The sequence below is a fragment of the Festucalex cinctus genome, chromosome 2 (genome assembly GCF_051991245.1).
Source record: "Festucalex cinctus isolate MCC-2025b chromosome 2, RoL_Fcin_1.0, whole genome shotgun sequence".
Taxonomy (NCBI): domain Eukaryota; kingdom Metazoa; phylum Chordata; class Actinopteri; order Syngnathiformes; family Syngnathidae; genus Festucalex; species Festucalex cinctus.
Genome location: NC_135412.1, coordinates 37,567,107 through 37,590,440, shown reverse-complemented (window position 1 = coordinate 37,590,440; position 23,334 = coordinate 37,567,107). Strand labels below are relative to the sequence as shown.

Below are 23,334 nucleotides of genomic sequence, written 5' to 3'. Positions count from 1 at the left end.
TAAAAAATTATAATATGGTTCAAGTTTGAGAACTAACATTTGTATTCAATTACTATCCAAGTAAGAGATTTTCAAATAAAATATACTTATATTTAAAACAATCCATAGCGTATGTAAAACTTGTGTTCACGATCACTAGGCTGGTACATTAGTACATTATTTGAAAGAAGCAACCTTAAGAGGTCCTCCACAGACTCAGAGTCCGGAAGTTATTTTCAATTATGTGACTGCGCTTGCGCGAAAGGTTGGCCTTCTTTTAAAACAACATTGGTCAGTTAATTTGGTTAGCGTTGAAATGACATTAAATCACATAACTCCATTTACATTAAAATAGATTACAGTCACACGTGGCTGCCATAAAATATATCTTTTGCCAGCGGAAGGTAAAAAGGCAGTCTGTAACGCCACGCGACGCTCGTACTTAGCAGCCGCCGCTGTCGGTGACAGTTGCGAATTGTTTCTGTTCGTGAACTTTCCCAGCATTGTACAAGCTGGTGTATGGAAAATTACCTGTAAACAAAGAATACAACTTAAAGCTCGTGCAGCGTCACAATTCAACTCGATAAACTTTAGATTCTCGTGCACGCCGAATTATTATTATTATTGTGTTTTTTTATGGCTGCAAAATATAAACACAGTCCTCTACTGTTAAATTTACTTTTGGGGGATTCAATAACTGCGTATATTTGAGGGAATTAAACGTTCATGTTTAAGGTCTAAATAAAATGAAAAATAAATCAATGAGCCAGCATCCCAGTTGTCCATGAAACACAAAACCAACAGCACCCGGTGCATTGTGGGTAATTGGTCTTCGGCGTCACATGTTGAATACAGCATGGCAGGGAAACGGTTCGTGCTATTTTTCAAACTCTTTTTCTAGTTTGTTGTTATATCTTTGCAAGTCTTACCGAAGCACTCGATGTTATGATTTGGCAATGGTGAACATCAAAAGTGATTTTTTTTTTAACGTGGCTGACTAGTCTGCTAGCTTGAGGAAGTCATTGCTAGTTGTTGCTAACAACAAACCACATAACTTGTTTCTTGTACTGCATATGAAATGTACTGACCCCGCTTCTTTTTGATGACGATGCTTGACACTATTGTTTTACCATCTACCTAAGATGATTTATAGATATGTTATATCTGTCGTAGAAAACTAGAGGACCTCACTTTAGATGAGTTCCTGCGGTCGGGCTTTGATTCAGATGATGAGACTGAAACTGAATCCTCCAAGCAAATTGGAGAGAAGAAGAATGTACAGAAGAAAAAGGGCAAGAAGAACGATAATAAGTAATTATCTCACTTGTCAAATGTAATGTAAATCAAAATCCAAATTTTACTAGTGAATCAATGCATCTTTTTTCCCTTTAGGGATGAAGTGAAGCAGGGTCAAGCTTCCCAGCACAAGGAACAACTGTCCAGATTAAAAAATAAAGATCCAGAGTTTTACAAGTTTCTGGAGGAAAATGATAAGAACCTCTTGAATTTCGAAGACACTGATAGCTCCGAGGATGATGATGATGATGATGATGATGATGAGGGCAAGTACCATGCACTGCCCTCCATGCTGGAGGTGGGTCTGACACCATTGTGTAAATTATACATTCATAAGCTATTTCTCAACAACAAAACCACCCTTTCATGTAGGAGGCCAGCGATGACGAGGAAGAGGATGAGGCTCCAAAAGCTTCTAAGAAATCCAAGAAGACAGATGATGGCATTAAAGTCACTGAAAAAATGATCCAATCTTGGAAAGCTGCTTTAAAAAAGGAACCTTCCCCCCGTCTCATCAGAGAGATCACCCAAGCCTTCAAGGCTGCAGTTGCTACAACAAAGGGTGATGAAGCTACCCAGTGCAAATACAAGGTGGATGACAGTTTAGGTAAGAACAGCTATGTAATTTTACATGGACCATTGGTGATATTGTAATATTAACATTGAACCATTGAGTAATCTAGGTAGAGTTCTTCGGCCCCTCTATCTCCATGCAAAATGACTGCATTATTATTTCACTGAAGACATTGCGAAAGTTTTGTCAAATGACAAGAGTCGTATGATTCGTATCACTAAGGCAAATTCATCTGCGTTAATAAATGAGTTCAATATGGACTAGTAGTTTTCAATCACTAAACGCCAACCATGCTTTGTTAAAACTACAAGACTACAGACTGTTTGACAATTTACTAACATCTGCTCACAGCAATGAAAACTACATCAGCATATATTCTCTACATTGTTTTGTACACAAAACATTATAACAGCTCATAACTTGTCTTTAAAAGAGGCTTTTGTGCTTAGTTAGTGGAAGAGGTAAACAGCATATTACTGAGGTACAGAAAATAAATCGATCACTACGACAATTTGTGGAAAGCCGGCAACGACATTGTTTTATTTGAATTAAACCTAGCAATAACACTGAAGTTCCACCAGATGGCGCCAATTTACACTTTTAATACTTAAACCTAACCAAGCTATTCAGACCATATAAGGATAATTTCCAAAAATGTCTAAATATATTATTTGTAAATGCCAAGCAGCGAATATGTGGGAGTTGACTGTATTATCTTTTACTGCTGTTGATCTGCTTTTATTGATGTAGAAGTAGTGATGTAATTAACAGTTGCCATGTTCCCTAACTCTGTCTACAGTGTTTAATTCCCTGGTCCTCTTCTGCATCCGAGACATTTACGGTGCCTTTCAGCGGCTACTCGACTTAAAGGCAGATACAGACCAGAAACGGTATACTGAGAATCTCATATCTGCCAAATTCTACCACCGGCTATCCATCTACTTTAGTGTCGATGGAAATAAATCCTTGACTTTCTTCTGTTGCTGTTGTTGTTTTTAGGCTGGTGCTACCACAATCTAGTAAGAAATGGCAGAAGAATCATTTGGACATTAAGATGTATGTCAGCGGCGTCATTCAGGTTTGTTTGTGGCTATCATTATGTGATGTCGATTGTAGGGAAAGAGCTGATCAATTCTGAAGTTGTTCTTCACATATTCTTCATAACATTAAAACACTTGTGTATTCTGTTTTGTCTGATGCTCTCCATCCACAGTTGTTATCCTGTCTAACAGAGGCCACAGTCATCAACGCTGTCCTGCGACACGCCAATCAGCTCATACCTTATTTTCTTTGTCTTCCCAAACAGTGTCGGCACTTTGTTAAGGTAGGTTTGATGCGAAGATAGATGTAGAATAGTAGTATTGTGTTAATCTGTTGAAGGACATGAATAAGTCAACACCACCATCATTGCATGGATTGCGAATTTTCTATCGTTATCGTGTCAACTTCAAATTTTTGTTCATTCACGTCATGTCGGTTGTGTTCAGCAATTGATAAAGCAATGGAGCACCGGAGAGGAGACAAGTCGGGTCCTTGCTTTTCTGGCCCTCAACAAAATCTGCAGACACAAGCAAGAAACTTATCTGGCACCCCTTCTGAAAGTGAGTAGCAAAAAAGATACAGTAAGACATTATTTCATCATGGATTATTGTAAGGATATAAATGTAACTTTGTCTCTCCCTAGCAAATGTACATTTCTTATGTGCAAAACTGCAAGTTCACATCTCCAAATGCGCTGCCCATGATCAACTTCATGCAGCGTACGCTAACAGAGATGTACGCCCTGGACACGCAGGCCACTTACCAGCATGCTTTTATCTACATCCGACAGCTCGCCATCCATCTGAGGAATGCCATGACCATGAAGAACAAGGTTGGTTTCTTATCATGCGAATGAATGAAAGTTATCCAAATGTTATTTTATTTATTTTTGAATTATTGCAACTTTTTGTCTCGTAGAAATGTGTGTCTGTGGGGAGAGGGTGGGGGGTTTTCGTTTGTGTGTTGTTTTTTGAGATCACAGGTCTCAAACTCCAGTCCAGAGGGCCACAGTCCTGCATGTTTTAGAGGTTTCTCTCCTCAAACACAGCTGAATCAGATAATGAGGATTATTATCAGGTTCCTGCAGAGCTGGCTGATCAGGTGTGTTTGAGGAGAAAACCCTCTAAAACATGAAGGACTGCGGCCCTCGAGGACTGGAGTTTGAGATCTGTGTTTTAGATTATAACATTTAAACATTTTAGCTTCTATATAACATGTTGTGGTACATATATAGTATTGGCATTACGACTATGAGGGTAAAACACTTACATAATACAGGACTGTCTCAGAAAATTAGAATATTGTGATAAAGTCCATTATTTTCTGTAATGCAATTAAATAAGCAAAAATGCCATACATTCTGGAGTCATTACAAATCAACTGAAATATTGCAAGCCTTTTATTATTTTAATATTGCTGATTATGGCTTACAGTTTAAGAAAACTCAAATATCCTATCTCAAAATATTAGAATATTTCCTCAGACCAAGTAAAAAAAAAAAATGCCATAATCAGCAATATTAAAACAATAAAAGGCTTACAATGTTTCAGTTGATTTGTAATGATTCCAGAATATATGGCATTTTTGCTTATTTAATTGCATTACAGAAACTAATGGACTTTATCACAATGTTGTAATTTTCTGAGACAGTCCTGTATTCAGTACCCCTATTTGTTAGTAAACTTTTAAGTTAATGGTGTTGTGATGTTGAGTCATGTTTATTTCCATCTTTGTAACAATCCGAAATTGAGGAACAGTTCCACTGTCAATACATGATATTGATGCCATTTTGTGACATTTTTGTCATGAACATGTTACATAGCATTTGTCAATGATACTATGAGCTCATCTCGTTTCTATAATTGCAACTTCCTACATCCTCGCTCCTCTGTTTACATGCTAGCACCTCCCAGAAGAAATTTCATCAAGGAGATGAGCAGCTTGGCAGAGCAGAGTGAGGCGGGAGGAGGGACAATTGTTTATAGAAATTAGAACAGCTTTTTCACTTCCTATACCAATATTGCTAGAATATTCTCCAACACCAATATTGATCTCATACATTATCAGTAGGAAATACATGCTTTTATTTATCTTTTAGTATGAACTGTTAGAAGAAACATGATCAACTGATTCTATTTAAACAAGTCAGAATTCAGCAACAGTAGTTATGGGAAAATATGACCCATTTATGAATACAAAAAAAAGAACCATCAAAAATTACATTTTTAATATGCGGCCAAATGCATTTGGGAAAAAAAAAGAGAAAAAAAAAGACAACCAAAACATTAGACATTGGTTGCTTTTACAAAGTAACCATCAGCCAGTGTAATTTAGTCATTTTGGTATCATATAGAATAGAACAGACAGTCGTGTATGTACAGGGTATTTTCAAACTTAATCAAGGAATAACAAAAACAGTCCAGTGGTGTTAACTCAACTCAACTCAACTTTATTCATAAAGCGCTTTAAGAACAGGCGTTGCTGTATACAAAGTGCTGTACATAAACATCAGTTTTGCAGTAAACAAGAACAAAGCAAACGTTTTGAAGTGTGAATACAGGTTTGTTTGTTTTTTGTTTTTTTGTTTTTTTTTTACAAGTAAATACATTTTACATCAGTAAATAAATAAGTAGTGAATAAAGAGATACATAAATAAGTAGACTAAACATAAAACTCATACACACCACAAAACACCAAGAACAAGTCTCATGGTGCGCCAAAAGCCAAAGAATACAGATGTGTTTTAAGATGTGTTTTAAAAGAGGATAACGATGGGGACTGCCTAATATTTAGTGGTCGTTCCAAAGGGAGGGGCCGGCAACAGCAAAGGCTCGATCTCCTCTAACCCTCCGCTTAGCTAGTGTAAGTCCTTGGTCATATGTCACCGTCAAGGAGTTACTAGACTTCGCAGAGGATACATTAGAGGTCCCTCAATATTAGCCCGTGGAACCTCCTCTATGCTCAATTCTTGTTTCTCAATATGTGTTTTTAAGACAAATAAATGCTCCTTAATATGGTGGTATGAGAACAATGTCTGGGTCGCTTTCAATGTTTTGAGAAGCGGGGAGTTTTAGGAACATTACCAGACTGGAGATAAACCCTATGAAACTTTGCCCGTTTGTGTACCTTAGGAAACATACCAGTCAGTGTACAACTGGCAGTACATCCACTGTCTGCATCTGTGGTGTCGTGTACTAAGCACCCTGCACCCCAGTGACGTCCTCCAACCTCTCATCTATCCACTGTGCCAAGTCATCATTGGTACAATCAAGTAAGTACTTTTAGTTTATCACAGTGATTTTATCCAATCATCTCCTTTTTAATTTTTAAAGAGAACAGCAGAAAATTTATATTTTTTATGTTATTTTTTTAGCTGCTGTATGTTTTACCAACAGCAGGTGGCGACAGTGATCACTGTGCTCTGTCCCACAACAGGTTGGTACCCACATCAAGGTATTATCCTCTGAGGATGCACTGTTGCAGAGCCCTCACACTGCTATCAGGCAGCACCAACACATTTATCCCGGTTCTCCCTTTCCTCGTAGAGGTGAGTCTCCATGCCACTCTAGTGCCTCATTTGTCCACTTCTAGCATGCTAATGTGGCCAAAGTTGCTGGCAGCTTTCTAGTTTTTCTCCAGTGATCCTAAAATGTACTTTATTTTGCCACCTCAAAATAAGGTGCCATGTTTGGGACCGTTCAAGATAAACATATATAAGAAAGTTGAGGGCTTGTTGCAGTGATTTTTGATTTTAATTATTTATTTATTTTTTGGGGGGTACAAAATTGTGCTGCAGTAAAACACCTATCACCAGCAGGTGTTCCCCAACACATACATACTTTTTTGTTACATACACTTTTGAGTCATTTGTCTTTATTCTAAATAGAGACAGTATTGAGGCTGATTTGCTAGAATGTCTTGCCGACTATTTAATATGGACGACCATCAGTGGTGAGCAAATGTAGTTCCCGTCCCCTGTAGTGTGTTTTGTGTGAACAACAGAGAGCTTTGTTGCCTTAAAATGGTACGTCACCAACTGACAACTTCTTCACAGGGTGCTGTGCGTGCGCATTGTTCGAGAAAAGAGAGTGTTTTTTTGCCAACAGCAACGACTAGCTTCCCCCAATAGGAGTGGTCTTTGTGTGGGTTTGTGCATGTAGCAGTTTGACAGAAGCGATAAAGTCATGGTTGTGGTTCACACTCTGGTCTCAACACGCTCTGCAGACCACATCCTGTCTGCCGATGCCCTACACAACACCCCCTTCTTACCCGTACTTTCACGCAGAGGCCATGCCCCATTTAGCTAACATCCCCCCCGCCATTCCCTTCCCCAACATCAAAACCATTTGTGATGCACATTTTTTTCCTCTGCTTTTACCATTTACTGTTCCTTTTGTTTAAGGTAAGCTGAGGTGCGCTGCCTGCTAGTGATTTAATTCGGGCAGGAGTGGCAGATGCTCCCTCCTCCGGTGTGGCTGTGTGTGTTCTTGCCTCTCCATGGGGGTGTCAAGTTGGAGCTTTTGCATCAGCAGTGTGTGTGTGCAATGTGCATGCATGCATCAGGGTTGGTCCATGCTGTCCCACTTCCCCCTGGTCCCCCACCCCCCAAACCGCCACCACATCCTCTGTTTATAGAGACAGCGGCGGCCAGCGACGCCGCTCTGCTTCGCACACACTGAGCGCATTAACGACCACACAGGCGCACGGAACCACACAATGATAAGCGGGTGTCAGAAATAGCTTCAAAACACGTAAACAGCACATTTTCACTTGTGCGCCATGTGCAGAAAGCAAAAGCATGTGGACGAATAGTCGACGCGCCGGCTGGAATGTTCTCTCACAGCCTTAAAATGTGCCGCATGACCGTAGCATAAAGTGGGGACATAAATGTTAGGCTGTACGTTACCAATGGAATATTACAGTCTGTGTTGTTCGAAATCAGTTCACACATAACACTCATCAATCTCATGATGGTGTTGACTATTTAATTTTTTTTTTTTTTGCTTGGCTTATTTTAATATCTTATCCATCCATCAATCTTTTATACCACTTATCCTCGTTAGGGTTGCAGGTGTACCAGCTGACTTCTGGCGAGAGGGCAAGAAACATCCTGGACTCGTCACCAGTCAATTGCAGGACACATATAGACAAACAACACTCACATTTCGCACCTATGCACAGTTCAGACTTCAATTAACTAACTAAGAAGAATGTGTTTGGGAATGTGGGAGGAAACACAAGCACCCGCAGAAAAGCTGTATAAATGCCACACAGGAAGGACAGTGCCCAGGTTAGCATCCTGTACCTCAGAACTGTGACGTGGATCTGCTAACTACTCGGCCACCGTTCCACCTAATTTTTAATACCTCAAGGGGAAATTAAATTTATGATCATACTAAAGTGTAACCTGACAAGATACGCAATTTAATGCAAGCTTATGCTGAAACTATCAGATTCCTACTGTTAATTACCTTTATGTGTTTTACAACTTGAATCTGGTAAAGTTATTTTATTCTTGTAATATTCAAATTTGATTGGCTTCATTATATCATAAGTCCATCGCTTCCAGAACATTGAACTTCCATTGAACTGTCTTGCAGGCCAAAAAAATACATAGAATTTTAACACCAGTTGAATAGTTATTATTATAACAATATTTAAAATTTTTAAAATACTGATATCCATTGGAATACACTTTTACATGCAAATGTCTCAATCAATCAATCAATCAATCTATATAGCACCTTTCATACATTCAAAATTCATCTCAAAGTGCTGAACATCCCTAATACAAGAAAAAGAAAAAGACACCACTCCCCCCCATGTCCCCATGATCGTATCCACAGAAACACCCAAAACACAACAGACACACAAAAACCACAACATGGCAGGGCATGGAAGTACCCTGTAAGGAAAGGCACCCAGGAGGAGTTCGTCCACAGTGAGAGGGGTGAAGACCAGCCATCCCTCCCAGTGTGGAGGCTCCCCCATGAGGAATCACTGGAGCTAAAAATGTATTAACTACCAAATAAAAACATTTAAACACTAAAAGAAAACGGTTAAACACTATAGAAAAAAGAATTGTATCTATTGTATGAAATCATAGTTAAGTCTATCTATATTTCATATTTGGAAGGCTTCCACTATTTCTTAGCCTTATAACAAAATGCCATGTTTCCACAAAGCAGTACACTTAAGTTCATTTTTCCATATTGAGTTTGTAACTTTTGACAGGACGTGCATTTTCTACCACTGGGTCTGATGGCGATCATTCTAAAAGCTACATTAAGTGCAATAATGCAATTATTGCTGCATCGTCGCAGCAATAATGAACATCCAGTGTTTTTGGTTGTTTCTTTTTGGCAGGTGGCTGTTAATGCCCATATACCACGGACGATCTCTGGTCTGGCTCCACATGTTTAAGTGCCCCTTTTACATGGCCTATATAAAAACCAGCGTTTTCCCTTATTTTTGTCGCTGTTGTGTTGAAACGGCACGAACATTGAATAGGGGGGCAAAGTTGACCTTGACATTTTTCACTTTCAAAGGTAGTATCATGGACGTAACAGGATGACACCTGCCTGTAAGGGAATTCCAATATACCACGGTCCGGGTGTTAAATTCCAGGATGTAAAGTTCATCACCCAACACTCACTTCTCCCACATTGTTGTGTTGTGTCTGTCTTGTTTGAAAAGGGCGAGGGTATTAGATAACCCAACTGTTGTATATATAAGTCTCTTACCAGGCTCCCAACAAACATTAACAGTAGAAAAAAACTGAATATAAAAATGCCTGCCCACCACTTTACCTACCTGAATGGCTTTTTACATAAGTATGTATTTATGTACAACATGGGTTTAAGATGCAGTCATGAAAAACAGAATCAGGATGAATGGTACAATTGGTAGTAGGGCCAGAGGAAGCTCCAATTTTCACTCACCAATCAGCTGCCTGCAACTTAGAAACAAAAGGACATTCTAAAGGTGGCAATACAACCCTCTGGCAGAGAGGGACAACAGCACAGTAAACATAACCCACAGTAACAGTACCCCCTAACCTAAGACCAAACATTTCATTTTTGTATCATCAAGATCTAAGGCATCTTGTCAACATTTTGCAATTACTACTAGGGATGCATGACGATGCTATTTTCAACCGATACCGATAAACCAATAATTTAGAAAGTGCCGATGTCAATAACCGATAAGCCAATAATTGTTTGCAAAATTAACTTGAATACAAATATACGTTCGAGTATTACTATAAGTTTAACATGTACAATTATTATTCAATATATATTGAAACATTGTGTAAAGCACCATAAAGCTGAATTTTATCGATATCTCTGCTTAAAAGACAACCAGTAGCTCATTTTGTGTTTGCCAAAACAAAACAGTCATGTTTTAAAAATGCAACAAAAAAACATTTTGGGAGACACAGTAAAGAAAGCCCACACTCCCCAAACCCCACCCATTATCGGCGGATTTCTTTTTATTATCTGGTTTATCTGTATGACGTCAAATTGGTTGTTAATTGTCATTAATTATTGGCGGATTTCTTTATTATCGCTTTATCTGTTTGACGTCGAATTGGTTGATATTTGCCGATAATTATTGACCACCGAGATTATCGTTATCATTGGCATGGTCCAAAATGTTTTCCTTAGAATGTGAGGAAGTTCTCTGGCAGCAGGAGTAAACTAGGTATGGTGAAACCATTTTGGAAGACATGGATGCCTCGTGTTGCATCACAGCACTTTTTAGCGGATGGGCTTGGTAGATGTGCTGTTTTATCAGCTTCCGATTACCCATGTCACACTCATAATAAGGAGCAGAATAAACAATTGGGGAAGATGAGGCTAGATGTAGCTTTTTCCTATGTCGTATGAAGAAATATGGATCGAAGTTTTGTTTCTGAAAATTGGAAGGTAAATGTCATATTTGGTCTAATTTCCCACTTGAAAGACAAGTAGTATTTGAAGAGTTTAGTAAACTGGTGGACAATTAGAATCATCTGAACGTCCACAGTGGCATTCTTATGTATGATAACTTTGGAGCTGCTGGCTCACAATTCATGTTAATGCTTTCCTTCACAGCTATTTCAGCAAGTGGACTTCAACAAGAAACCAGCACGAATGAGTAAGAAGCCCATCAACTTTGCAGTCATCCTGAAGCTGAACAAAGTCAACCTGGTGGAGAAAGCGTACAAGGTATCAGTTTGAAAAGAGGGGGTTTGAACATCACATGCAACAATATTTTTTTATTAAAAATAGAGGAACTCGTGATGGAAGGTAGAAAGTTTTTTTTTTTGATAATTGAAATGTGTGAAAAGTAGAAAACAATATAGTTCCAAGACGAGTACAATATTGCCATTTTTAGGAGAGTTCTGGTTTTATTTATCTTAAAAACAAAACAAAAAAACACACACACACCAGTGGTCAGCTTCTTCCTTGCAACGCATTGCCAGGAGCAAATCAAGGTTCAGCGACAGTGAGTTTTGAGTTTTGCTCAACGACACTTCCACATGGTCACCAGGGTTGAGGATCAAAATCTATAACCTCACTGGTGGGAGACGACCACCCTACCACTGAGCCATGCCGCCCAGGGTAGTCACATTGGTGTAAATTGATAGGCCCAGATAACCACAGTTAGAAATTTGCATCTGATCTTTGTTGCGCTGAGGAAGAGCAGCTGATCTGATAAGTGGTTCAGTCCTTGGCTATGTTGTTACACCTCTGACATTGTGTGCCAAATGTGTGGCACATAAGGGGATTGAACACTCAAAGTTCTCCTTCCAGGCCTCTAAAACTGTCCCTAAGTCACCACGCTCAAGAGGATAACAGCACGGCTCTCGAAGATTATTCCCGCGTGGTTTGTGGTGGCACTTTGTCTCACCTGGCTGTCACCTGACCAGTGTTGCCACAGTTACCTTAAAAAGTAACTTAGTTACTTTACTGATTACTTGGTTTTAAAAGTAACTAAATTGCGTTACTGATTACTTGATTTTAAAAGTAACTAAGTTAGATTAAAAGTTACTTTTTTAGTTACTTTCAGCAGCTGCCGATAACACCATCTCAACATAAAAATAATGCAGTAGAAACGGAGTTCCAAATACTTTATTGAAAGTGCATTTTTAACATGAAAATAAAGTTTTTTTTTATGAAAAACAAAATAGGCAGTCTCTCTTGACTTCTTGTAACGTAAATACTTTTTATAAAATAAAAAATAAAAATCTATCCAGGTTGAAAATGAAAATCCCCTTAATTCCTCTGTTTGTTCCGCTAAACCAACTCAACTCAACTCAAGTTTATTTATATAGCGCTTTCAAACAGCCTGAACTGTCACAAAGCGCTTTACAGAAAGACAAAAAACAAACATAACATAAAACATTAACACCAATACAGTACAATCACAACAAATCAACATTCTTCCATCCCTACATACGCTTTGATGTTGGAAGCAGTTTTTAGATGAAAGAGGACAGAATCAGCCTCCTTTCAGCAGTTGATCAGAGACGTGATCTCAGCATGCATGACGTCACACACATTTGCTACAAGCTAAGTTTGCTTATAAGCTAGCTCATAAACAAGCAGCTGCTGCGTTCGCGATGAGCACCATACACACAAAATAGAATGGTCCAATTTTCCAGTCCCATCCAAACTGCCTCTCCTCCAAGCGCCGAACCACCATCCACTCCACGACCCGCGTACACCACCGCGCCCAGCGGCGACGTTCGCGTCCTCATCCATCCTAGCTAACCGGCGTAGACTGTCCAGTGGCGCCGACATTTCCTCCGAGCAGAAGGGCTGTGAAAAATGCTGCCGTTTTCCTGGCGCAAAATACACAAGCAGGTGCACGGTGGGGCAGTCGGATGGCCCCGACACTCCCCATCAGAAACCGTACCGGTGCAGGCATGCAGCTGAATGAGCGCAACCGCCAGACACCGACACTGTCCCTCGAAGAATATCACGGCCGAACCGCCGAGAACAGTCCACTCCATAAGCGCCATCCATACAGCTCACCAGCGCAGACTGTCCAGCAGCGACAGCTTCTCCTCCATGCAGAGGGGCTGTGAAAAATGCTGCCTAAGTCTCCTGGCGCAAAAGACACAAGCCACCCACAGGTGCCCAGTGGGGAAGTCGGATGGCCCCGACACTCGGCCAACAGAAACCGTGCTAGTGCAGGCATGCCGCTGAATGGGCGCGGCCGCCGGGCACCATCCCGCGAGGAATATCACGGCCAAACCGCCGAGAACAGTCCAGTCCGAATCGGGTCCACACAAAAGACGAAACGCCACATGACAAAAGGAAAGACAAAGACGGCTGCTGCAGCTCACAGCGCCATCAACAAACAGCCAAGACAAGTGAGTCGCCAGACACACCGGCGCACGCCATCTTGTCGAGGAAAAAAAAAAAAAAAAATGTGAACACTTGAGTCGACTCGTACATGCTGAAAACGTGACTTGTCTGACGTCACTCCCCCTGGAGAGAGGGCGGAGACGACCTCATCCCATAATGCTTCACGGACCAGTTGAGGATGGAAATAAATTATTTATTTTTTTACCACTTTTATGGTCCATAATGTACACTTTTTTTTTGTTGCGTTGTGTGCCTGTTGGTTAATAAAACTAGTAGTAAAAGTATCATCACTTTTGTTTTGAATATGCAAACCATTCACGACCAGACCATGGCTGAATTCAGTGTGGTGATCAATGACTTCCGCCTCATCTTCGTAGTTAGCGGCAGTTGTTTGCAGTGTTGCCGGTAACGCGTTACTTAGTAACGCGTTACTCAAAAAAGTTGCTTTCTAACGTAACTAATAGTCTAACGCGTTACTTTATTCTACAAAGTAGTCTGATTAAAGTTACTGTCCAGAGAATCAATGCGTTACTCCACATTTTCATGAAGAAGGCAAACTATCTCACTGTTGTAACAGTCACAAACAACTACTGCAAACTACAAAGATGAGGCAGAAGTCATTGATCACCACACTGAATTCAGCCATGGTCTGGTCATGAATGGTTTGCACATTCAAAACAAAAGTGATGATACTTTTACTACTAGTTTTATTAACCAACAGGCACACAACACAACAAAAAAAGTGTGCATTATGGACCATAAAAGTGGTAAAAAAAAAAATTTATTTCCATCCTCAACTGGTCCGTGAAGCATTATGGGATGAGGTCGTCTCCGCCCTCTCGCCAGGGGGAGTGACGTCAGACAAGTTACGTTTTCAGTAGGGGTGGAACAAAAAAACGATTCGACCAAACCATCGTTCGTCAAGGGGAGCTAAACGACCGTATCGGTTGCGAGTGAGGCTTTATGGTTTTCATAACAATAGCAAGAGTTCTGCGCCGTGCTCTACTTGTTTTGTTTACATTTCAGTAGCATCACCATTCAAGCTACTTCCGTGTTTCCGTGCTCGCGACACGGCGCGCGCGCGGCGCGCGCGCGCGCGCAACGAGTGACAACATACAAATGGAGATAGTTAGCAGAAGCCGGTGCCGTACATCTCGGTATTTCCCATGGCTATCGAGTCCTCTCGGTGCACTTGTATGTCCCGGGCCGGCGTTGGTACTGCGCGCGAGCCAAAAAGAACAACTCCCGTGACGATCCAATGCATGGATTCAGACGACACAGGTATGTCCCACAGCCAACACACCAGCTAAGCTAAAAGCACACTGCAAGTATCTCATTTCTCAGTTTGTGGCTCCCTGTCAATGTCTACAACTAGCATGAGCAGCAGATAGGAGAACTGAGACGTGCCCGCGATTACGACAGCCCAAAAAACAAAATATAAACAGTAGTGATTCTGTGGTCATCATCGTGTCTCAGATTAAAAAAAAAAAAAAAGATGTCATACATTAACCAAAAATGAAAGTGATGACAAAAGAAAAAACAATTGTTAAATACAAAAATTGTTGATTAAAAAGGGAAATGAACTTTTGGAAATATTTTTGCATATATTAAGTGGTTAAAATGTGTTTGATAGATTTATTGTTCCATAAGGTGGCTTCATGTTTCTTTTGGCTGGACGGTAGGTTTATTTCATGTCTTAAATTTATGTTTCTGAAATACTTCACAATGTGCAAATATTCTGTTTAATTGTGTTGGTGTCTGTCTAAAGTTTAAATATTTATATTTAACATTAAATTATCAACCTTTTGTTTTCCTGATCCTTATTTTGAAGAGAAAAAACAAACAAACCAAAAAACAATTATAACTGTCAATAACTACTAATAAATATTTAAACTGATACATGTGTACACACTGGAATAGCGGAACAAACAAACAATAGAGGAATTTAGGGGATTTTCATTTTCAACCTGGATAGATTTTTATTTTTTGATTTATAAAAAGTATTTACGTTACAAGAAGTCAAGAGAGACTGCCTATTTTGTTTTTCATAAAAAAAACCTTTATTTTCATGTTAAAAATGCACTTTCAATAAAGTATTTGGAACTCCGTTTCTACTGCATTATTTTTATGTTGAGATGGTGTTATCGGCAGCTGCTGAAAGTAACTAAAAAAGTAACTTTTAATCTAACTTAGTTACTTTTAAAATCAAGTAATCAGTAACGCAATTTAGTTACTTTTAAAACCAAGTAATCAGTAAAGTAACTAAGTTACTTTTTCAAGGTAACTGTGGCAACACTGGTTGTTTGTGACTGTTACAACAGTGAGCTATTTTGCCTTCTTCATGAAAATGTGGAGTAACGCATTGAATCTCTGGACAGTAACTTTAATCAGACTACTTTGTTTGAAGTTTGAAGTTTGAAGTTTATTGAACATATGCATATATACACGTATAATTATATAAACACATAAAGTTAAAAGTAAAAAAATAAAATAAAAGAAACATCCAATAAATATCTATGTATATGTTCAAGGGAGTAGGAAGAAGTAGAATAAAGTAACGCGTTAGACTACTAGTTACTTTGGAAAGCAAATTTTTTTGAGTAACGCAACGAGTTACCGGCAACACTGCACCTGACACATACACTCATGACAGACACATACACTTATGAAAGTCTATCAGCGCTTCCTGAATGTTTATTTGTAAAACCAGACAAAACCATTTACAAATATAGGTCACATTTTGGTAAAATAGGTCATTTAAAATACTATTTTTTTTTATTATTATTATTTATTTATTTTTTTATTATTGTATTAAACTACCACACTGTGTAGTGTGTCTTGACGCCAAAGTTAAACCCAAATTCCATTTGGAGGTTTCCTAAACAGCTTGTACAGCAATGATTTGCATGGCTATTACTTAATCAGTTATTTTGTGTGTAAACTACTTGAATAACACAGAGGCATGTCCAATTTTGTACAGTATGCAACTAATTTTCCCCCCTCCAAACTCTTGTAGGACGGATTGATCGACCAGCTCTATGACCTGATATTGGAATATTTCCACACTCAGGCGAGCTCCATTGGCTTCCCAGAGCTCGCTCTGCCCACCGTCCTTCAGGTAACATCCACTAATTGTTGTTGTGGTCCTCATGTTAAGTCATTTTAAGTTCAACACACCCACATACAATATATATATACACGGTATAGACAGCAACAACACTTTTAGTTGTGCTTTATGTGCGTTGTGCCTTCTCCGAGAAAAGATGAAAGGTCATTTGGTATACATGTTGATAGTCTGTGACAGTTTTTTAGCATTTCTGTTGGTAGTGGATAGTCAATTTTATTTTTATTAATAGAAATTATTAAACGTCCAAGTGCTGTTTCCCCCCATCCTAACGATCTTCCTCCTCCAGCTGAAAGCGTTCCTGAAAGAATGCAAAGTGGCCAATTACAGCAAGTCAGTACGCCAGCTGCTTTTGAAGGTGCAAGAGAACAGCGACCACATTGCAGCAAGACGACAAAGCGCCACCTTCGGAGTGGCCGATGCTAGTGCTGTGGTGAGTGGACAACAAAGGGCTCGAAAAAGATCCCATTATTATTATTATTATTATTATTATTATTATTATAAATGTTGAAATACAGATTTTTAACATTATGCTTAAGTGTTGAATAGGCAACAAAAAAAACCACTGTTAATATTAAAATTATTTAAAAATCCAGAATACAGTGGGGTTTGACCAATTTGATCAGAATCAGAATTTGATCAAATTATCAACTTTTAAAACAAACTTACTCATTGATGTCAATAATATCAATAATCATTCAATAATATATAGGAATATGTTTCAGAACTGCCATCATAAAACCTTTATTACAGGTTTGTACAGGCTATAAATTGAGGATCAGGCTAACATTAATTTGAAATAACCAGGCAGTATTATTCAAATGAGGGGTAACCACTACCTGTTTTTGTTTTTTGTTTTTTTTAAGTTAACTGTAAATATACAAGGAAATCCACCATTAATTAATGTAGTGTCATGTAAAACATGAAGTACACATGACACCAGGGCAGGGACGTTTGATACTACTTGATTTCCCAGTTACCAGTATTCAACTCTTGAGTAGTCACCAACAACTAAGTACCAATACCACTGGTACTTTTCTGCACCCACTGTGAGATCATTTAACTATAGGGAAACTCTAGTATGCTTGCTACACATGGTTTTATTTGGAGCGGATGTACATTATATATTAATGCAAAAAGCTCAGTATGAGCTTGCTGACAGCTCACAACATGTGCTGCAAAATCACTCTTTTAGTGATTTGACCTCAGTGTGCAGATGTTTCACATCGGTCTTCTCCAGGATTTATTTAAATGCAATCTTCAAACTTCAAATATATCTGAAACATAATCGGTTTCAAAGAAATGAGCCAACTGGTTTTGGATGATATCTGATACAAGTTACGCGATTGGATAAGAGGTCACATCATTCCATAATTATTGCTCAATTAATCAGCAATCACAGCACCAGATTTATGACGCGGTTACTCATATTCCACCATTGCATCATTATTTTTGCATGTCAGAAGCCATCAGCGTGGTCAAAGTAGTCATGAAAAGATGGTCCTTAGTGTTTTAGAAGTAGACGAGGCAATCAGATGTGCAAACACATCAATGCTGCTAAATGAACAGACAGCTTGGCTCCCACAGCGGTCTTAACGCCGCCGCCACTGCTGTCTCATTGGATGCTGTCACCATGGCATCCACGTCCTGGCAACAGAGCAGCAGCGGTGTAGGTGTCCCTGCAGGCAGAGGAAAGGGGACGTCACCCTGCTGCTGCTGTGCAAAAGGCCACGGCCCCCTTCTGGCCACAGGCTGCCATTTAGGCTGCGAGCCAACATCATTAATGATTCAAGGCTGATGTCTATTTTATGGTTTAGCAACAAGGGTACATACAGAACTTGATGTTTTGTTGACAACCACAATTAACACCTTCATTTAATTTAAGATAGTTAACTACTGTAAAACTTTATTACGTATTTTCACTGCACTACCTCTCAGCCAAAAGCAAAGGTAATAATGTGTATAAGCAGACTCACCTTCTTAGTAGAATGGCCTCCAGTGGTGTCCAAGCATTTTTGCCTGACATTAGCGATAGTCAGAGATTATCATCACTGCTCGTGGATGGATGACTAAGCAGATTTTTTATTTTCTAATATGGGACTGCAGAGTAGCTTTCTACTTCCTCTATTTGTTAATTGCTCTCACCTTGTTTGGACTCTAAGGCAATATCTTTTTGTCACAATAAATGATATGAAATATTGAATATTATTTTGTAGATATGTTACCAAGGAAGTAGAAAATTGCTATGCTAGCTTATATGCTAGCCAACTAGCATGCCTTGTATATGTTTTAATGTTTTATATTACATTAGAAATTGTTTTTTTTTTCTTTATACTTGATTGATAGTTTGATAATCAACTTTCATATGACATTGGAATTATGGGAGTTGATCTATATTAATATAGGATTTGTTATTGCAAATATAAATGTTCTCGGTGGAAATTTGGGTTGGAGTGATTCACCAACGTAAATGTAGCTCAGCTGTTTTGATCCTTGCGCTCTCGTCAGGTTGCTTGGGAGAAGGAGATTGAGAAGGAGGGAACTCCTCTAAGTAGATACTACATCCAATGGAAGAAGTTGAGAGAGAAAGAAATTCTGTTGGAGATCTCTGGCAAAGAAAGGGTAAATATCCAACCCAAGACGGCGCAAACTTTCTTGACCCATCTTGCAAATCAATTAAGGCTTTTACTTTGACTGGCAGCGTTGAGAGAGAAAAAAGAACAACAACATTAACACTGCTTTCTGCTTTGTAAAGATGGAAGATCTGAATTTGCCTGAGATTAAGCGAAAGAAGATTAATGAGAAGAAAGCAGAGGACAAGAAGGAATTTAAGGGTTTGTTTGAAAGCGACTCTGATGATGATGATGATGATGACACAGGACTCAAAATCAAAGGTAAGGGGGATCAGTCATTTGGAGACCCTAAAAAGCGTCTCATATTTCACCCAGTGTCGCCAGGGGGGGGGGGAATCAAGGCTTGAGAAAAGTGGTTTTTATTAATCACTTTTAGATTTACCTACACACACATTACCTACATACACATGTACCGACACTTGGCAGCCCAAAACCTTTGTGTTATCCTTAGCAACTCTGAATCTCGCTGTGCCCCTGTCATATGGTGTTCCACAGGGTTCAATTTTATGCCCCGTGCTGTTTTCATTGTATTTGCGGCCCATGGGTTCCACCTTAAGAAAGATTTACAGATCTATATCCCGCGGAGCAAAAAGTACATTTCCTCATTCAGACCACATTCGTCCTATATGGAAGAAAAAAATCAAGGCCTGTATGGCGTTGACTTTCTGGACGCTACTGGAGATTTCAAGGACTAAGCAGAGGCTCAGAGGGGATCCAGCCTTTTCTGTAGCCGGCCCCATTCTTCAGAATGACCTCCCGCTAAACATCTGTCCATTTTTAAAACTGGTCTTAAACCACATTTTTATTCTATGGCTTATGACTCAGCATGAGCCTCTTCATCGTTTTAGTGTTTTATGGTGTTTACTGTTTTAATGTTATTAATTTTTTAACTGTCTTTGTTTTTGCATATCCATGTTTTTCACACTTTGTATGCGGCGATGTTGTTTTTAGTGCTTTATAAATAAAGTTGAGTTGTGGTGAATGAAGCAATAAGAGATGTTGTACTACCCATGTTGGCCTCTGGGAGGCGGTGTTTTACTATGTTTTGATTCATAGAGAGAAGGCAAAGTTTCCGAAGGTGATGTCAGCTCAAGTCTGGTTTTTGTCCTGGACTCAATTTCTTGTTGTAGTCCTTTGTTTTACTTCACTCTTATGTGAACTAAATGGGAGGAATCTCATTGTGTAATTAGCTCCCCTTGTTCTTTTGTAGTGTTTGTCCATAGGCTTGCTTGTCAATTGGGACACATCCACGGAAGTTGGGGGTGGCGGCAGTGATCCCTGGCCAAGGTCACAGAGGAAAAGAGGAGTAGGCGGCTGGGATTTTTTTATTCCCCCCCTTTAAATGCATCTGGACTTGATTGTCGGGAGAGTCCCCACAAACGCACGTGCAGCCGTCCCCCTCCGTGCTTCCCTCCCTCCCTTTGGTTGCTCTTTCCTCCGCCCAGTACAAACACAAACTGACCTCCGTCGACAGGAAGTACGGGCCCGGCTCCCTGCTGGAGTTCCTAATTCAAACCAGACCAGTGGAACAGCCAGAGGTGGCGGCTTCCTCTCTTGCTTTCGTTGGCGTGCGCGCACACATGACGGCACACCAACACAAACGTCGTCGACCAGCCTTTTCGTCTTCACAAGCTTCTTTGTTGACACGCATGGCCCTGGAACATGCATGAGTGGCTAATGAGGTTGTGTATGTGTAAGTTGGGGAGGGGGTTAGAAGTCCTCCAGGTCATTTAGGGGAAACCTTAAAAGTAGTAATAGTGGAACCATGAGCAAGTCAGAGTGGGTTGCATTGAATTTTGACGGCGAGGAAGTGCGTGATATTTTTATCCGTGTTTGTGTCTGTATTTAAGGTGTGTGCGTGCGCACAGTGTAGCAGACGTGAGGAAACGGCTCTGTAGTGTGCGTGCGTGTCTTCGTCGACTCCCTCAGCCTCTCATCACACCTCAACTTCAAAGCTTGTGAACCCCCGTTGTCCCTTTGGCTATTCCATGTGCGCGCACGCACACACACGCACACAACCTCCATCATAAGTGTTGCTATGAAACCTGCCTGCAATCTCCATTTGCTATATTTAGGCCGTGAGCCGAAGACGTCTGAAATTGCCAGTAGTAAACTGTCACGGGTGTTTGTGCGGCGCAGGCGGCGGCAGCTGTAATCGACTTTGGGTTCCATCTGTGGGAGGAGGGGGGAAGAAACACGCACACGCTTTGCAGCTGCCTCTGATGCTTGGCCCACATCGAGGTGTCTCCAAAGAACGTCAGCGGTGTAGCAACGCAAACTTGGGGAAAGTCAACAGAGGGGAAAAAATGTTTTTTTGTTCCCTGCTTGTAATGTTCTCCGTTTGTCTCTCTATCTGTGTCTAGATAAAAAGGGCAGCCATGGGTCAGATGATGAGGAAGATCTTGAAGGGCTGTCTGACATGAGCGATGGAGACTCAGGTAGGTGGAAAATGATACGTACGGAAGCAAAGCATAGCGCTGCCAATGTGGAGTAAACATTTTTGGCTGGCGAGTATGTTCGAACATACTCGCAAATATGTTCGAACATTGTCACAAATACGTTCGAACATACTCGCAAATGTGTTCGAACATACTTGCAAATATGTTCGAATGTATTGAAATATGTTCAAACATACTCGCAAATATGTTCGAACATACTCGCAAAACTTGCAAATATGTTCGAACATACTTGCAAATATGTTCGAACATACTTGCAAATATGTTCGAACATACTTGTAAATATGTTCGAACATACTTGCAAATATGTTCGAACATACTTGCAAATATGTTCAGACATACTCGCAAATACGTTCGAACATACTCGCAAATACGTTCAAACGTACTCGCAAATACGTTCGAACATTGTCGCAAATACGTTCGAACATTGTCGCAAATATGTTCGAAGTGAGTGAAAACAAAACCCCGTTTTTTAGGCATTATAGTCCACATTACCAATTCATTGGAAAATTATGTAGACAAAAAAAACAGTGTTCATTCGTAACTTTGTCTGTCGTGCGTGATTTAGGTTCATCATTTTTCACCCCATAATGCAGCGGGGTATTGCACTTGTGCAGTTGAGTACCACAGCAATCGAAATATGTGCAAATAATACCCCGTGGCATTATGGGAAGGTATGCTAACTTTGTAGCATGTAGCCTACATGTATTTTCAAACATATTTGCGAGTACGTTCGAACGTATTTGCGAGTATGTTCGAACATATTAAAATACAGTACGTTCGAACATATTTGCGAGTGTGTTCAAACATACTCGCCAGCCAAAAACGTTTACTCCACATTAGCAGCTCTACGCTTCGCTTACGTATTTAAGCACATTTTGTATTCTTAATTCTAAGTTGTTCACTCAAATATTTTTTTTTCTTTGACTTGTGAGTGCAAACTTGAGATATGAGTGCTGTATGTCAACAGTGAACCCAACTCACTTCACCACAAGCAGCAGTTTGGATTAAAAAAAAAAAAAAAGGCATCAAGGCATTTTTTTTTTTTTTTTTGCTAAAATAATCTTGTTTTTGTAATATTTACAGTAGTTTTCAAATTAGACTTTTTCTGATAAATGTCATTATTATTATTATTATTATTATTATTATTTTTATTACCGATAACCATTATTTCATTTCTTGTTCAACCTTTTCCTTGTTTTTTTTTCTTGTTAAAAAAAAATGCTCATCTATTTTTTCCACATATTATAAAATAACTCTTGTAAAAGTGGATATGAGTTCCAATTTATTCTTGTAATCTTTACAGCACAGTGGTAGTCAAATTAATCAACCCCCCACTCACATTCACAAACTTCTTACAGTTCTGCAGATATGACAAATGTATTTATTTTTACAAAACCTCAAAAATGAAAGTTGAAAAGTTAACATCATTTCCAGTCAATTGTGGTGGTAAGTGCAGAGAAACGTGGGGAAAAAAACAGCCAAACTGTCCACTTTCAGGTATCAAGCTGACCAAACCTTCAAATCAAATTTTGTTGTCTGGTGTAGATGAGAAAGAGGAGGACGATGAAAGGGGCGAGGAGGCGTCAAAGGTCCCTCAGCCGCTGTCGTCATCCGCTCTCATCAAACTGGCCGAAGGTGACGAGGATGTGGTGGAGGACCTGCAGCTGTCCGACGACGACTGAGCGTCTCGTTGGGGAAAACGTTTAACATGCAGAAGATGTCTTTTGCTTTTGAAAGTTGGATTGACTTGTCTGTACAGTACAAACTTATTCTACTGTCCTTTTTATAGAGCATAAACGCGTATAAACACTCCTATGTTCCCATTGTTGCCTTTTTTTAAATATGACCCCTAATCTAATACACAAACTGT

General features: G+C 39.6%; 1 protein-coding gene across 1 annotated transcript; it reads left to right on the top strand.

Moving 5' to 3' along the window:
• Positions 1 to 244: 244 nt before the first annotated feature.
• noc2l (NOC2-like nucleolar associated transcriptional repressor) lies at positions 245 to 23,276 on the top strand. Its single transcript, XM_077514968.1, has 18 exons — positions 245 to 849; positions 1,153 to 1,290; positions 1,372 to 1,573; positions 1,648 to 1,882; positions 2,649 to 2,739; positions 2,849 to 2,927; positions 3,063 to 3,173; positions 3,337 to 3,450; positions 3,534 to 3,722; positions 6,022 to 6,161; positions 6,326 to 6,437; positions 10,987 to 11,100; positions 16,265 to 16,366; positions 16,662 to 16,805; positions 18,881 to 18,994; positions 19,128 to 19,266; positions 21,369 to 21,443; positions 23,010 to 23,276. The coding sequence occupies exons 1-18, from the start codon at positions 764 to 766 to the stop codon at positions 23,144 to 23,146; spliced, it is 2,322 nt and encodes a 773-aa protein (XP_077371094.1). The 5' UTR covers positions 245 to 763; the 3' UTR covers positions 23,147 to 23,276.
• Positions 23,277 to 23,334: the final 58 nt, after the last annotated feature.

Excerpts from the sequence above, each read along its gene's own strand:
- noc2l (XM_077514968.1), top strand. The coding sequence starts at position 764 with ATGAAACACAAAACCAACAGCACCCGGTGCATTGTGGGTAATTGGTCT. Across the intron at positions 1,883-2,648 it reads CAAGGTGGATGACAGTTTAG|TGTTTAATTCCCTGGTCCTC; the intron begins GTAAGAACAGCT and ends CTCTGTCTACAG. Across the intron at positions 2,928-3,062 it reads ATGTCAGCGGCGTCATTCAG|TTGTTATCCTGTCTAACAGA; the intron begins GTTTGTTTGTGG and ends CTCCATCCACAG.